General features: G+C 45.3%; 1 protein-coding gene across 5 annotated transcripts in view; it reads left to right on the top strand.

Moving 5' to 3' along the window:
• EZH2 (enhancer of zeste 2 polycomb repressive complex 2 subunit) overlaps positions 1-16,313 on the top strand; it is an 85,601-nt gene that overhangs the window by 45,890 nt on the left and 23,398 nt on the right. For all 5 annotated transcript variants that reach the window (XM_088474270.1, XM_088474268.1, XM_088474269.1 and 2 more), the window contains exons 8-9: positions 8,017-8,180; positions 11,500-11,591. In XM_088474270.1, coding sequence (XP_088330396.1) covers positions 8,017-8,180; positions 11,500-11,591 — 256 coding nt within the window. The remainder of the gene's footprint in view (positions 1-8,016; positions 8,181-11,499; positions 11,592-16,313) is intronic.

Below are 16,313 nucleotides of genomic sequence, written 5' to 3'. Positions count from 1 at the left end.
GTCTTATGCCTGCCCGTTTGCTGAGGATTTTTTTTTCACTAATCTAGTGAAGAGTGCGTCCTTAACTATGCCGTCCATATCCTCCTTGTAGGATGTTTACTCACTTGCTGGAGGGGCTTCCAGACAGTGGTGTGTTTCCAGACCGGCTAATGCAGTCGGTTGGGTGACGGGCCATGGAACGGTGGACGGATGCTTTGGAGGCATCCTTTCCCCCAGTTGCTCCCAGTGGGAAAATTGTTTTAGCTGTCTATTTGAGACTATTGCATTTGAGCCCTACTTACCGTTAGAATGGGAGACTCCCCCCTCAGGTGGATTGTTTAACGTGTTTCCGCGGCTGCGGTGTCGGCACACCGCTCATTGTGGTTGCGCTCTTGGAGAGCTGATGCTGAGTCCAAGAAGGACAGCTTTTCTGTCTTATAATGGTCAGGTTCTTTTTGGAAATAGTGGATACGCTGGCTGCAGCAATATTTGCATGTCTACCTTCAGCTCCGGTTCCATCTGGGTCAGGGACCTCGTCTTTTGGTCCTTTTGTTCCCAGGGAAAGCATTCCTTTCCGAGACCCTAGGGCAGTGTTGGCTAACCTTGACACTCCAGCTGTTGTTGGACTATATATCCCAGCATGCCCTGCCACAGTTTTAGCATGCCCTAATAGCAAAACTGTAGCAGTGCATGCTGGGTTATGTAGTTCCATAACAGCTGGAGTGTCAAGGTTAGCCAACACTGCCCTAGGGGGCCAGGAAGGCTGGTAAGCCCAAGAAACAGGTTTGGAGTATCAGACGTCCGGCCGCCAGACCTGTCGATAGACCCTTGGCCGGGCGGGACGGGCCTCCCCCTTGGGGACCCCGAGATGGGAGGCCGACTTCTGCTATATGCCAAGTGCTGGTGTCAGACCACCACAGCACTCGGGTGAGGGAAGTTGTTTCTCACGGGTATGCCCTCTCCTTCCACAGAGGGCCTCCTCATCAGTTTTTCACGGACCTTTGTTCAGACAAGGCCTTGGAGATCCAGAAGGTTGTGCACTCTATGCTCCAGGCAGGGGTAATAGTGCCTGTCCTGTTACCCCTAAGGGTGGATGGGTTTTTATTCCGATCTTTCTGGTACAAAAACCAAACTGTTCCTACCGTCCTATCCTCCGCCTCACGTGCCTTTATGTATTTGTAAGGTACTCCGGTTCAGGATGGAAACCCTGCGTTCCATTGTTAGTTATGGAACCTGGGGACTTTATGGTGTTTTTGGATGTTCAGGATGCCTACCGGCATTTCCCCATTGCCACAGCTCTTCAGTTTTTTTTCTCAGATTCGCTGTAATAGGACCACCATTACCAGTTTCGAGTACTGCATTTTGGACTCTCTTTTTGGTACCGAGGGTGTTTTCTTCGGTAATGGCGGTCATGGCGGCCCTCCTGCGGATCCAAGGGGTTCGCCTGATACTTTTCCTGGATGACCTTCTTCTGTTAGCAGGGTCTCCAGAAGTACTCAGCAGCCATCTGCAACTGACATTATCGGCTGGCTGATAAATTGGAAGTGGTCCTCCCTATCATCATCCCAGAGGATGTTCCATCTGTGTGCACTGTTGGACTCTAAATAGCAGAGTATCGTCTCGAGGGTAAGAGGATCTCTGTGTTACAGACAAGGTTACGCACTTGTCTCCAGAGTCGCCGAGTATCCTTTCACTCAGCGATGTGATTACTGGGGTCCATTGTGTCGACGTTCGACATGGTGGAGTATGCCCAGTTTTTCATTCCTGGCCTCTGCAGAGGTTGCTTCTCTCCAGGTGGGCTGGGTTGCCCCGTCGGTTAAAGACACAGACAATGGTGCTTTCTCTGGAGGGGCGACTGTCTCTAACCTTATAGTTGCAGACGTCTCACCTCAACAGGGGACCCCGTTTTGGATCCCGGATTGGGTCCTTCTTACGATGGATGTCGGTCTTCGGGGCTGGGGAGCTGTGACGGGTCCACACGTCTTTAAGGGATGGTGGATGTCAGTGGAACCTGTCCTCCCGATCAATATTTGTACTTTGGGCAGTCTCCAGAGCGCTGCAACTAGTCAGACTCCTGCTCGAACAGCCCGGGCAAATTTGGTCTGCCTATGCCACCACAGTGGCTTACATCAATGTCAAAGGGAACCTCGTTGTCAGAAGGCAGCGCTAGCTAGAGGTTTCCCGCATTCTGACTTGGGCTGAAGGCAATCTCCCAGCCATCTTGGCAGTGTTCATTCCCGGAGTCCTCATCTGGAAAGCAGACTTCCTCAGCCGGTACGATGTGCATCCTGGGGGACCATCCCTTCACCAAGAGGTATTTCAGCTCCCAGTGAACAATGCCTTCCAGAAATGGACCTTATGGCCTCCAGACACAACCACAGGCTGCGGGTGTATGGGTCCAGAACTAGAGACGCTGAATGATACGGTGAACCTTCCAGTTTGCGTACCTGTTTCCTCTGTTTTCCCTACTTCCTCGAGTGCTTCAAGGGTTAAAGCAAGACGGGGGTTCGATCCTGCTGGTGGCTCAAGCATGGTCCGTACATCTTTGGTACTCAGATGTTCTCCAGCTCTGTGGTGCAACACCAGGTTCAGTGCTCGGAATCCCGCCTTTGCCACGTTTTACCACAGGGTGTGGCATACCTACTTTAAAGGGTGTCCGATCCCCAGGTATTTTGGATATCCAGGGTTCTGGCTTTTCTACGGGAGGGCGTAAATAAGTCTCCGCCTTGCCTCCTTGTGGGTGCAGTGTGGTTTCAGAGGGGGGTGACCCCCATTCATGATATCCACTCTTTTATGCAGGTTGTCCTTTGCATTCAGCCTCCCTTTGTCCCTCCAGTGGCTCCTCAGGTTGTGGCTGTGGTCCTTCGAGCTCTCCAGGAACCTCCATTTGGACCCCTGGGCTCGGTGGACTTCAATGGACTTTCAGCAAGGACTGTATTTCTGCTAGCTATTGCTTCAGCTAAAAGGGTGTCAGATTTGGGGGTTCTCTCTCTCGTCGCCCTCTCTTTCTGATTTTTCACAAGAACAGGGTGGTTCTTAGGTCTCGCGCTGGTTTCCTTTCTTAGGTGGTGTCTAGTTTCCACATTACCGAGGAAGTTCTAGTACAGGCCTTTAGCTCTCTAGACCTTTCGGCAGGTGAGGCCTCATTGGGTGTGGTACGTGCTCCGGATTTCTGTGCACCGTAACAGCTCCTTTCAGTAGTAGGACTCCTTGTTTGTTCTCTACGGTTTCCATATGCAATGGTCTGCCGACGAACTAACGTTGGCAAGTGGATTCGCAGGGCGATCTCTAAGGCTTCTACTCATGAGGGCGTCCCAGTGCCGTCCTCTGTTACTGCTCATTCTTCTCGGTCTGTGGTCTTCTGCCCATACTTTTGCGTGGTATTATGCATTTGGTACTTTGCCTCTCAGGATGCTTCCTTTGGGCAGTGGATTCTCCTTTTTGCATAGGAGCGTTCCCTCCCTTGAAGGTACTGCTTTGTGACATCCCCAAGGTACCCTGTGGATACCCTATGGACCCTGAAGTAGAAAATAAGACATATGGTAAGAACTTACCTTTGTTATCTCTATTTCTACGAAGTCCATAGGGTTCCACAGGGCTCCCACCCTGTCGCACCTGTGGCGATGGGCTTTGTTCTGGTCACCGGTTTTCCATCTCCTTTTTGGTGAGAATGTGCTTCTTGTGTGTTCCAGACTTTCTTCTCTCTTTGTTCTCCTCCTCTGTCCTATGGCTTGTTACGTAAGCCAAGGTGCCTTGGCTCGGGGCGGGGTATAGGAGAGGGACCCCAGTGCATCCTGGGAGCTGCAAAATTTAACTCTGAGGTGCCCGGATGACTGCCGCATCCACCTATACCCCAAGGTACCCTGTGGAACCCTATGGACTTCATAGAAATAGAGATAACTAAGGTAAGTTCTTATCATATCTCTTATTTTCTCCACTTGCGGTATAGAGGGTAGAATGCAGGATTTGTCAATCAAACTGCTACAGCTACTTTGTAATGTAGCTCCTCACCTATATAACATCTCCTTGCAAAAGTGCCTTAAGGTGGCCATACATCAGCGACTAGTAGTTTCGATCCAGCGATGGAAACGCCGACCTCCCACCATCGATGTTCTGCGATCCGTCGCCGAACCGCAGAAATTTTTTGATCGCAATAATTTTTTGATCGCGATCGTCAAATCAGCAAAATCAAACATGTTGGATTTCTGCGATTCCCCGATGCTGGGTTGCAGCATCACTGGATCGCGGCAATCCATCGCAGATGGATGGGGCCCATTAGTTCTTTTCAAATTAAGCTCTCAAAAAAGGACAAAAACAAAGAATTGGACTGTGACACTTAAGCTGGCCACACATCTAAAGATTTTGTCCAACCAGCCAACTAAGTTGATTGGTTGGAATGAAAATCTGGTAACGCATGGGTGTAAATCTCAGCAATTTGCTCCTAAATGCCAGAAAACAGATGAAAATGGTTATTCAGACAAGTTTGTTAAATGTTTGAACTAAACTATTTGTTCAAACAACAGTTTTTGTCCATTTTCCGGCATTTGGGAGCAAATTGCTGATTGTCATTTGCTTTCATACCTTACCAGATTTTCATTCCAACCAATCAACTAGTTGGCTGGTTGGACAGATCTTTATGTGTGGCCAGCTTTACAGTAACTACAGAGCCATTAAGGGTGTGACCGTAGTGTCCCGCATATAGATTTGGAGAAATGGCTTTAATGGTAAGAACAAAAATACTATTTTCACTTGCATCCACTTTGGGGAACATTTCTATCTTTGTATGTCCCAAAGCTTTCCTTAGGGGGGAGGGGGGGATACACACAGCAAAGCTGTGCAAGTCAAAAAACATTAACCAAAGCCAACTATTCTGGAGAAAGACCACCATAAACTAACATTTCAGAAGTGTAGACAGGGAATCCATCCAGCTTGGGCTCTACACCTCAACATCCAGGAAGCTCTCAACAACCTGGAAGATCTGGTCACTGGGTCCTGAAAATGAACAGATGGACACATAATCCTGTCACAACACAACCCAAACTATGAGAAAAGTTAATTGAGCAAATAGGCTGCCTAGGCAGCCATCTGTAGTGCCAATATCATACTAAGGCAGTCAAAATATATTATTTAGAAGACATAGGGCCGTATTCAATTTGAGGCGAAAACCCGTTATCGGCGATAATTTTTCGCCTGTGCGAAAAGTCTCTGTAAAAAAACGGGGATAACTTTTCTCCACACAATAGGTGGCGAAAAAAACTGCAGAATTGGGGTTTAGGGGTGCATTCTTAAAAAAAAAAAAAAAAAAATAGTCTGCACCCCTGGGAATGTCACCTAAAATTAATGTAAAAAAAAAGGTTTTAAAAAAAAATCGGGACACCCCAAAAAATTACCGTATATACTCGAGTATAAGCCGAGTTTTTCAGCACAAAAAATGTGCTGAAAAAGTACCCCCTCGGCTTATACTCGAGTCAAGTGTAGCGCTGACCGGACGGAGTTCGGTCAGCGCTACACACTGCCAAACACACAGCCGCCGGAGCCGGCAGCTGCGTGTTTGGTGTAATCAGCAGCCGCTGAGAGTCTGTCAGACTCTCAGCGGCTGCTGCTGCTCCCACTGCGGGAGCCATCTTCCGGCTCCCGCAGTGGGTAATGGGAGACACGTCGTCATGACGACGTCTCTCCCATGCAAAGCGGCCGGAGGAGCGGACAGCGGCGGGACCAGGAGCTGGAGTTTAAGGTAAGTGTTTATTTTATTTTTATTCTTTTCACGTCTCTCTCTACTAGGTGGGGAGGGGGGACTACAGGGGGCACTACCAGGGGGCGATTACTACAGGGGGCATTATCAGGGGGCGATTACTACAGGGGGCACTAAAAGGGGGGATTACCACTGGGGGAACTACAAGGGGGGGATTACTACAGGGGGCACTACCAGGGGGGGATTACTACAGGGGGGGATTACTACAGGGGGCACTAAAAGGGGGGATTACTACAGGGGGCACTAAAAGGGGGGATTACTACAGGGGGCACTAAAATGGGGGATTACCACTGGGGGAACTACCAAGGGAGGATTACTACAGGGGGCACTACCAGTGGGGGATTACTACAGGGGTCACTAAAAGGGGGGATTACTACTGGGGGTACTACCAGGGGGGGATTACTACTGGAGGCACTGAAAGGGGGGATTACCACTGGGGGCACTACCAGGAGGGATTACTACTGGGGGCACAACCAGGGGGAATTACTACTGGGGGCACTACCAGCTGCTGCCATTTCCCACACTAGGCTTATACTCGAGTCAGTAAGTTTTCCCAGTTTTTTGGGGTAAAAGTAGGTACCTCGGCTTATATTCGGGTCGACTTATACTCGAGTATATACGGTACCTTGAATTTTGGGGTTAAAAAAAAAAGATGGGGGACAAAATCCTAAAGTAGCAAAATAGATTTCAGAGGGGTTCCCAAGTATGCAGGTGGTTTTTTTTTGAAGAATTTTTAAAAATTATTGAAGGAACTTAAATATGTTTACACACATTTTCATGTACCCCAAATTTGATGGGCATAGTTATTTTGCCCCCCAAAAATAGTGCTATTCTTCACCCTTCTTAAATGCCGCATTTATGCATCTGTCGCGGCTATTTAAAAACCCTGACTCCCTTCAGCAGACAAAAAGGCAAATTTTGGCAACATTATACATGGACTTGCTGACTTTATTTATTTCAGTGGACGTATATAGAGCTTGATTGTGAACGTTACCTACCATTGGACCCTGGATTGGTCCCACACTTTTATTCTATTGACTATTGCTCATTCATATTCTCACATCCTACCAGTGTAGAATATATTGTATGTTTATACATGTTTACTGTGTTATGTTGCAATAAATTTGGTTGCATTAATTAGTGTGGTCACTTGATCCAACTAGCGCTCCACTTCTTCTTTTCCTATAGTTAATTTTCTAACTTACAGCGCACCAGGTTGTGTTTTTATTATAAACCAGAAATGTACTGATTGTAATGCTCACTGAATAGCATTGCACATTACAGATTCTCTGCACCTGGGTAATGTGCACAGTATATTTGTCAATGCCAGTTTATTGCTGTCTCTGCATAATCTCAACATAGCCACTAACAGAGCAATGGATCTCCATTTTATTTATTTTTTTGCTTAATACTGTAACTTCCAGGGAGGACTTTAGAGGGCCCATATTTAGCATACAACTACTCATCAACAAATATCTGCACACACAACATATGAATAAAGATGTAAAGTAAATTGGGTGTATGTCGCTCCTTCTGTGCGTGCATGGTAATAATATATTTGCCTGTATGCAGCGTTGTACACATCTTGTTTTTGTAAGCTTGTTTTGCTAGTAGTTATTGTACCTACCCTATATTAGCTGCAAAAGATGAGGCTGCATAGAGTTATATTTTTGCTTGCAGCCAACTCTGCATAGCCCGCAGTTGCATTTACACACCCTCACCGAGTGTTGCCTAGGTGAGAAACCCCAGTTATACATCTCTAGATGTAAGTGTGGATGGGATTGAAATGTGTATGATTCTGTATCGCCTGTACTTGCATACACAGAGCATCCACTGTGCGAAAATGCATAAGATAACGCTCTGCAAAGCTCTTCAACTCTGCATCAGACCTGTTGTGTTTAGGGGTATTAGAGTGTGACATAGGAGGTACTGGCAAAGTTGTATGTTCAGCATGCTCTTTAGAAACCCATTCATGTCCTGAAACTGTAGGAAGTCTACCAGCATTTAGCACAGGCTCCTGATTTGTTGTGTGATCATCAAAACCAATATCTTCAGCGTTCTAGCATGCAGGCCAAAACTGGAAGGGGCCACAGTTTCTTCTCTGGTTTTCTCATGGATGTTATATGAATAAAGGCAGGTTAGTGTGTGCCATTTAACTTGCCCGCTTCTGATGTACAATGTTTTACATCTAATTACTTGCGAAAAACACAATAGATATAAGTATATGTTGCTGTTGAGTCCGTATGGGGTAAAACTAAAACATTTGTGTTTTTTACTTTTTTCAGATACAAAGAATTAACGGAGCAACAGTTACCCGGCGCTCTGCCTCCAGAGTGCACACCTAATATTGATGGACCAAACGCAAAATCTGTGCAGAGGGAACAGAGTCTTCATTCATTCCATACTCTGTTCTGTAGGCGATGTTTCAAATATGACTGTTTTTTACATCGTAAGTGAAACACTTTGGTGCAATAAAAGTTCCTACACATGTCTGATATAGGCCGTATTCAATTAGTTTCGCACCCGCGATACTTTTTTGCATGCCGGACTTTTTGCCTACATCGCATGTTTTGCTTGCAGGAAAGTATCGAGCGCGCTCCCGCTTTTCGTCATATTCAATTAGGACGTGAAAACGGCACCCGGTGAAACTGAAACAGCCGACAAGTCCTGTCAAAAATGAGGAGGAACTCAGCCTGACACCCTCCAAAAGATGCACTAAAATTGGGGATCACTATAGATTCCCCCGATTAGCCCTAATGAAGGTATTTGGGGTATTAAGTTGTGCCAATTAGCGCATTAACACAAGTGGCGAAGAATAGCATTAAGCAGCATTTTTTGGTGAAATTAACTACTCCCAGCAAATTTGGGGTGCTTGAAAATGGGGGCTAGCATATTTTTAAGTTGCTAAAGTGAAGTTTAAAATCACGTAAAAAATCCACCTGCCGCAAGCATTTGCAAACCAAAAAACACCTGCCCCATACTTGGGGACCCCACAGAAGTCTATTTCGCTAGTTTTAAAGTTTGTCCCCCAACTTTGAACTTTTTTACCTCCAATATGAAAGTACTTTTTTGGGGTGTTCTAAAGTATTTTTTCAATTTGTTTTTACACAGTTTATCTTTGGGGGACTGTCCAAGGGGTGCAGGGTGTTTTCCCGAAGTTTGCAGCGCAAAACTCCAATTCTACACTTTTTTCCGACTGCTGTTCATAGGCGAAACTTTTCCGCCGATTACATTGTGTACGCGAAAGGTCTTTGGAATTGAATACGGGGATTAGTTTTCGCCTGGTAAAATTATGCCATCCGCGATACTTTTCCGTGGATTCGGACTTTTCGCCTCTAATTGAATACGGCCCTTAAACTGCTACATACTCTGATGAATACCAAGCTAACTATATTACTTATTCTGGTGCAGTGTGTTAAAATGAGTGTGGTAGCTATACACACACAGTAGTTTATTAGGTAAAAATGGCTTCCCTCACTACTGTTAACACTAAAAATTTGTGCTCATATTAGTTCTTTGTCTGTATGGTTGTCACTTGTTTGTGTCTAGATTAGGGTTTCCCAAATCCAGTTCTTCAGTCCTTCTAAGGATATGCAAGTTTAAATCCAAGAAACTTAGCCATTGTGATTCTGAACTCAATCATAGAATGCCTTTTAAAACCTGGACTTGTAGGACAGGTCTTGGGAACCACTGATCAAGCTAGATTAGATCTACAAACTATTGGTGTATTTTCAGAGCAATAAATCAACGTTTATAATATATAGTTAGCAAATGCTGGAGCACAACTTCTGCAGCATAAACAAATAAGCTTAAAGAGAATGAGAAAAAACTGAACGTGGCATGTGCAACAATGTCAGCACTCTTCCAGTTGATACTCTTTCTTTCTTTTTCATTTTTTCCATATTTATTAAAAAAAACCTTTAAACTTTCTTTTTTAAAGGATACAGAGTCTCAACAATTGTAGGCTCTCTAAGCAGCTGAATCAGAGCTCAAACATAAAGATGGTTACAAAGTAATGGAAGGCTATAAAAATACAGTATATCTAAGTGATCTTGTCTTGGAATTTCATCTTTCATTAATAAATGGGTTAGGAGGAACTGTTGAAACTAAAGCTGGGTACACACTGGCCGATATACTGGCTGAACAATTGATCAGAGGATACAGACGATATGCCTGTGAACAACGTCGTTCAGACATATCGCATTAGCTGTGCAGCACAGCCTATGGACAGATATGTCTGCAGACATATCTGTCCATCGGCAAGTATGTACGGGCGATCAGCAGCGGCAGCCACGGGGAGCGGGCGGCCCCGACCCTTCTTCCGACCCGCAGCTCCCGCATAGATGATGGTCATTCAGTGTGTATGAACGACCATCATCTAAAGATATATCTGCAGATCACTCGAGTCAGTGAAGTTATTGAACCTGAAAATAAACTGTATTTCTTAGGAAAACAACGATTCAAATCATACCTTATTGAAATGGCCCTCACAGCCCCCAGACTTTAATATTATTGAGAGCTCTAATGCATGCACTATGTGCAAAAATGTCTTTTTGAACTGGAAACATTAAAAGTGGGAGAAGATTTCTACATCAATAGAAGAAACTCTTAACTGGTTACAAGAAACGTTTGGAAGCTATTGATTTTTTTTTTTTAGCAAAGCAGGTGTTACTTGGTACTGACTTAGGGGTCTATATACTAATAATCGTGGTACTTATGTATTATTTTTTTTTATTTTTAAGAATAATATCCTGGCTATGTACTATGATGAACTCACAGGGACAGCGGTTGCGTTAAACGCTGTCCCCGCGAGTTATATCCCCGGCATTTAGGAGAAGTCTTTCACTGAAGTGTGAGACTTTCCCAGGGGAAGCTGACACTGCGCATGTGCACAGCGTTGGCTTCCGGAAATGGCCGGGGGCTGCGGAGGAGAGATCCAAAGATTTCTCTCCTGCCCTGGGAGCCCCCATAGGCTTACAGTAGTTTACACCACTTAAAGATGGTGTAAACTATCGGTGCTAAACTCTGATAAGCTTCGCTTTTTGAAGTTTAACACATAGGAGTCAGATCGCAGTCCCCATTGATAATAATGGGAACTGCCTTCTGCAGTGCTAATTAGCACTTTGCTGGAGATTTCTGTGAAATATTCTGCATTGTGCTATTAGTACATAGGATCCATACATAAAATTATGCAGAAACTGCAGTTTTTGCATAATTTTATGCAAAAATCAGCTTGATACAGATGCGCCTGAAAGTTACAAACATTTGCACACATTACATTCATAGTCGTATTAACTTCTTTTCACTTAGATTTAGTGAAACATGTCATTTGAGCATGGGTTCCCAAGTTACTTCATGTATACTCTTTGTATAATATATAATTACAAACTGTTTATTAGAGCAGCATCTATTTCTGACCCTTGTAGCTGCTCCTAATATATAACGCTATGGAAGGAAATTTCTTCAAATGTTAAACATTTGAACAAATCATGCAAACACTGTTGGTTTAGAAAGTCCTATTACTAGTATAGTATGCATGTGTTTTTCTACTTTGTGTTGTCATGCTTGTGACACTTTTTACTTCCATTGCAATGCCCCAAGTGGTGCTAGGGGGTGTGGTTTTCACTGAATGTTGATGGTATTTATTTTAAGACTTTCACATGCCTTATACATGTCTAACAAAGTTTTTTTATTTTTATTTTTTGTGCTACATGAAATATGCTTTTTTAGTGCTAGATAAATGAATTCCCCTTTAATGTCTTAAACAGCATTTCATGCCACTCCCAACACCTACAAAAGAAAAAATAACGAAGGCGCAAATGATGGAAAACCTTGTGGACCTCACTGTTATCAACTATTGGTAAGATGCTTCCGATAATTGTTTGTTAATCAATTCTGTGGAGTCTTACCCTCCCATACACCCCCACATACACATAGACTCACCCTTACACCACTCTGTTCCTTAGCTATATTCCTCAAGGCATGAGAAGACGTGTTACTCAAGTCACAAGGCTTGTATTTCATGTACTTGCAGGGAAGCTATTACTTATTTCTCTTTACAAGTTCTGCGTCCTGTATAGATTGTCTTTTCTGTAGGACTGAATGTGCTCATTCTACTGTATTAGATGATTTTTAGAATAGTTGATACCTAACGGAGTAGTGAATATATCGCTGAATAAGATATTTCACTGTAGGTTTTGACCCATATATACAGAATATGTTACAGTGCGATTTTACAGTTTTGTCAAAGGTCTCCTTTGTGTCCAGAAAATCCACATTTATTGAAATTTCTGAAATAAAATAAAAATATTTTAAACAATTCATGGGCTAAAAACACAGGCAGACATTGTTAGTATGTACTATACTTCTATGGAGATTTTCTCAAAACTGCTTGGATGATGTAAATTTTTAAAGTATGTATTTAAAGGCTGAATCCATCCTCACCTAATTCTTAGTAACCGTTTCCTAAATAAAAAAGCATTACTGTTACTACAGCCACCTGTCACCTTCCTTTTACTGTGTTCATAGGGTCCACAGGGATACCATGAGGTATGTAGTTGGAGTAATCCATTGCACCAAATAACTACAGCTTTCAAGCACCCAGCATGGACAGGACCTCCTCCCTATATACCCCGCCCCCAGCCACAGGCATTCAGTTTTTGTGTTTGGTGCTCAGCAAGTATCCAGACGCACCTGTTAAAACAGCGGGACTGTTTAGGCAGTCCCAGGCTTTTTATTTTTTGATTTACCTTAGTTTTTTATACTACTGGGTTAAGTACTAGGCGTCCAAATAAGACGCATGTACTACTACCTCCGCTGATGCCGAAACGCCAGTTCCTGCAACGGGCCCTGGGGATTCTGGCGGGTCACAGCGAAGCTTAGCCAGCAGCAATGTTGGGGCCTGGACTGCAATTGGATCCAAGGAGATGACAAGGTAAGGTGATTTCTCGTTGTCGGTGAATCGTGCGCTGCAGTCCTGGCTTCCGATGTAGGAGACTCACCGGAGACTGCTGCTAGTGAGGGGCCTGTGAGCCGCGTCCTCCCTTAGACCACCAGGGCCTTATCGTCCGATGCCGGGGATGGGTAGTAGATGCACTAGCAGCGCAATAGTAGCGTCTACTACTGAGGCGCCAGCGTACTTGTGCCGTTAACGCAGCTTATGGGAGATAGGCACTCCCTAGGCTGCTCCTCCCCCACCCAGACGCAACTTCCTGTGTGGGTTCCCGCGTCTGGTTTGTTATTTCTGACCACCTCGTGTATTGAGAGACTCGCAGTCCACCTAGAGTGCTCTGCTGAAAGCTGTTGGTTCTCAGAGGTGTGGATCAGTCTCCCTGTATGCCAGTCCCTTGGGTGAAGTATATAGTGCTCTTTATCCTACCAAGCCCCCGGGGGTTTGGTCAGTTGATTCAGAGACAATGTGCATTTGAATTTATATATACATTGTATGTGACTTTAATGTTAGCTGCTGTACTGCCTTTTATATCTAAACTGTCAGATATATCTATCACTGTGTTTCTCCTCATCCCTCTGTACAGGTGTGTGGGGTAATTTGTCTTTTCACATTTACTTGTGAAGACTGTCACATTGCATTTATACCTTATACCTGTGATACATTGTTATGGGGAAGAAGGTGGTTGAGACTCCTGCGCTGGTATCATGTAAATCCTTGCCATCTACGACTACCCCTAAGTATAGGCAGTCGTCATTTCGGTCCTTTCGCCCGCAAGGAAGGGCAAAGGGACAGTCCTTCTCCAAACAGGATAATTCCCACAAGGAAACGCAGACCAGCAAATCTTGGTCAGTCAAGCGTCCAGCCTCCAAGCCGGATGGTAAGTCTGATGGGGCGGGCCTCCCCCTGGGGGATCTCAGGGTAGGAGGCCGACTTCTTCCATTTGCTTACCCCTGGCATCAGACAACTACGGATGCTTGGGTTCAAAAAGCGATCTCTCATGGATACGCTCTCACGTTCCTGAATCATGTCCCTCAGAAGTTTTTTTTTTTTTTTTTTTTGTACAACTCTTCCTTCAGACCTAGTTAAGGCCTTGGCCCTCCAAGAGACTATTTGTGTCCTCCTGAGTTCAGGGCTTATAATAACCGTTCCTGTGACGCAATAAGGAAGGGGTTATTATTCAAATGTGTTTTTGATCCTGAAACCAAATGGGTCTCATCACCCTATTCTGAATCTGAAGTTTCTCAACAAATTCATCCATGTGCCCAAGTTCCGTATGGAAACTCTACGGTCAATTATGCTGGCAATGGAGCCTGGAGATTTCATGGTTTCCCTGGATACAGGATGCGTATCTGCATGTACCTATTGCACAATCTCACCAGTTCCTGAGGTTTGCTGTGGGTCAACAACATTACCAATTTCAGGCTCTGCCCTTCGGTCTGCCCACAGCAATGTTCACCAAGATAATGGCAGGCATGGCAGCTCATCTCAGGCGACAAGGAGTCAGGATACTACCATACTTGGACAACCTCCTGATATTGGCGCAATCTCTGGTTTTAAAACACCATCTCCAAATGACCATTGCATGTCTGCAAGAGCACGGCTGGATAAAGTCTTCTCTTTCTACAACTCAGCAGATGGTATGTTTGGGGGCGCTGCTGGATTCCCTGTTGCAAAGGATTCTTTTATCAGTGGACAAGATTGCTGTCCTGCAATTACGGGTATGCAAACTGCTCCACAATCAGAGTGTGTCAGTTCACTTAGCAATACAGTCTGGGGTCCATGGTATCCACCTTCGACATGGTGGCTTATGCCCAGTTCCATTCCAGGTCCCTGCAACATTGGATTCTGTCTCATTGGGATGGTCCATATCATCTGATATAGTCTCAAACAATCAGCATCTCGCCAGAGGTTCACCTCTCCCTCGCATGGTGGCTGCAGACGACTCATTTAAACAAGGGTCGCCCATTATGGATCTCAGATTGGGTGGTACTCAACACGGATGCAAGTCTGCAAGGATGGGGCGCGGTGACAGGTCATCACACCTTTCAGGGATGATGGACAGCTCAGGAAAGTCACCTGCCCATAAAAATTTTGGAGCTTCGTGCAGTGGACAAGGGCGCTTATTCTGGCGCAGGACCTCCTTCAGGGCAGGCCTGTCCAGATTCAGTCTTGACAACGCAACCACAGTGGCCTACATCAACCATCAGGGAGGCACACAAAGTTCGGCAGCCATGAGGGAACTGGCGAACATTCTGGTATAGGCAGAACGCCATTTTCCAGCAATCTTGGCAATATTCATTCCAGGGATCCTAAACTGTGAAGCAGACTTTCTAAGTTGTCAGGACATACATGCCGGAGAATGGGCTCTGCATCCGGATGTCTTTCAGCTCCTGGTGGACAAGTGGGGACTACCGGACGTAGACCTCATGGCAGCACGTTACAACCACAAGGTCCCCAGGTATGGGTCCAGAACAAGGGACCCCTCAGCTGTCTTTGTGAATGCTCTGGCGGTGAGGTGGGACTTCAGCTTGGCATACCCGTTTCCTCCAATCTCCCTCCTCCCAAGGGTCCTCAGAAAATTCAAGCAAGGCGGCAGGATGATACTAATAGCTCCTGCCTGGCACAGGAGACATTGATTCACCGATCTGACATGTCTATCCATAGACAGTCCACTTCCTCTACGACCGGATTTGCTAGTGTAGGGTCCCTGCCTATATCCGGATCTACCTCGGCTGGCCTTGACGGCATGGCTCTTGAGTCTTCTGTCTTAAAGGCCAAAGGTTTTTCTACTTCTGTGATCCAGACGATGCTTAGGGCAAGGAAGCCTGCTTCGGCCCGCATCTATCACCAGGATTTGGCAATCATTTTTTCATTGGTGTTCCCACAGAAAATATGACCCTAAGGTTTTCAGGGTCGACGAATTCTTGCTTTTCTTCGCCTGGCTACCTTGAGAGTTCAAGTTTCTGCATTGTCAGTTTGGTTCCAGCGCAAAATTGCCCTTCTGCCGGATGTTAGAAAAAATTTTCAGAGTGTTCTCCGTCTGCAACCTCCGTTTGTCGTCCCGGTGGCACCGTGGGGTTTATCCTTTGTTCTCAGTGCACTGCAGGCTCCCCCCTTTGAACCCTTAGACACGGTCCTCAAATGGTTGACAATGAAGACGCTTTTTCTCCTCGCTATCTCCTCAGCTAGCAGAGTTTCTGATTTGGCAGTACTTTCATGTCACTCTCCATATTTAATTTTTCACCAGAATAGAGCTGTCCTCCGTACAAGCGCGGGTTACCTTCCAAAAGTTGTATCCCATTTTCATTTGAATGAAGAAATTGTAGTCCCAGCCTTTGTGTTCTGGCCTTTCTGTAGATGAAGCTTCACTGGATGTGGTTCGAGCTCTTCGTATCTATGTGGATCGTACCAGCTCCATCAGGAAGTAAGATGCATTTTTTGTGTTATTTGGCTTTCATAAGCAAGGCTGACCAGCTAACAAGCAGACTCTGGCTTGGTGGCTGTGTATGACTATTTCTCATGTGTATACTCAGGCTGATCTCCCTGTTCCAAACACGGTAACGGCACATTCTACTCGGTCTGTGGGACCATCGTGGTCATTTAGATATGGCGCCTCTGCAGAACAGTTAT

The sequence above is a fragment of the Taudactylus pleione genome, unplaced genomic scaffold, assembly GCF_031769625.1.
Source record: "Taudactylus pleione unplaced genomic scaffold, aTauple2 ptg000150l, whole genome shotgun sequence".
Lineage (NCBI taxonomy): Eukaryota > Metazoa > Chordata > Amphibia > Anura > Myobatrachidae > Taudactylus > Taudactylus pleione.
Note: the sequence above shows the minus strand (reverse complement) of the source record. Positions and strands in the feature narration are given on the sequence as shown.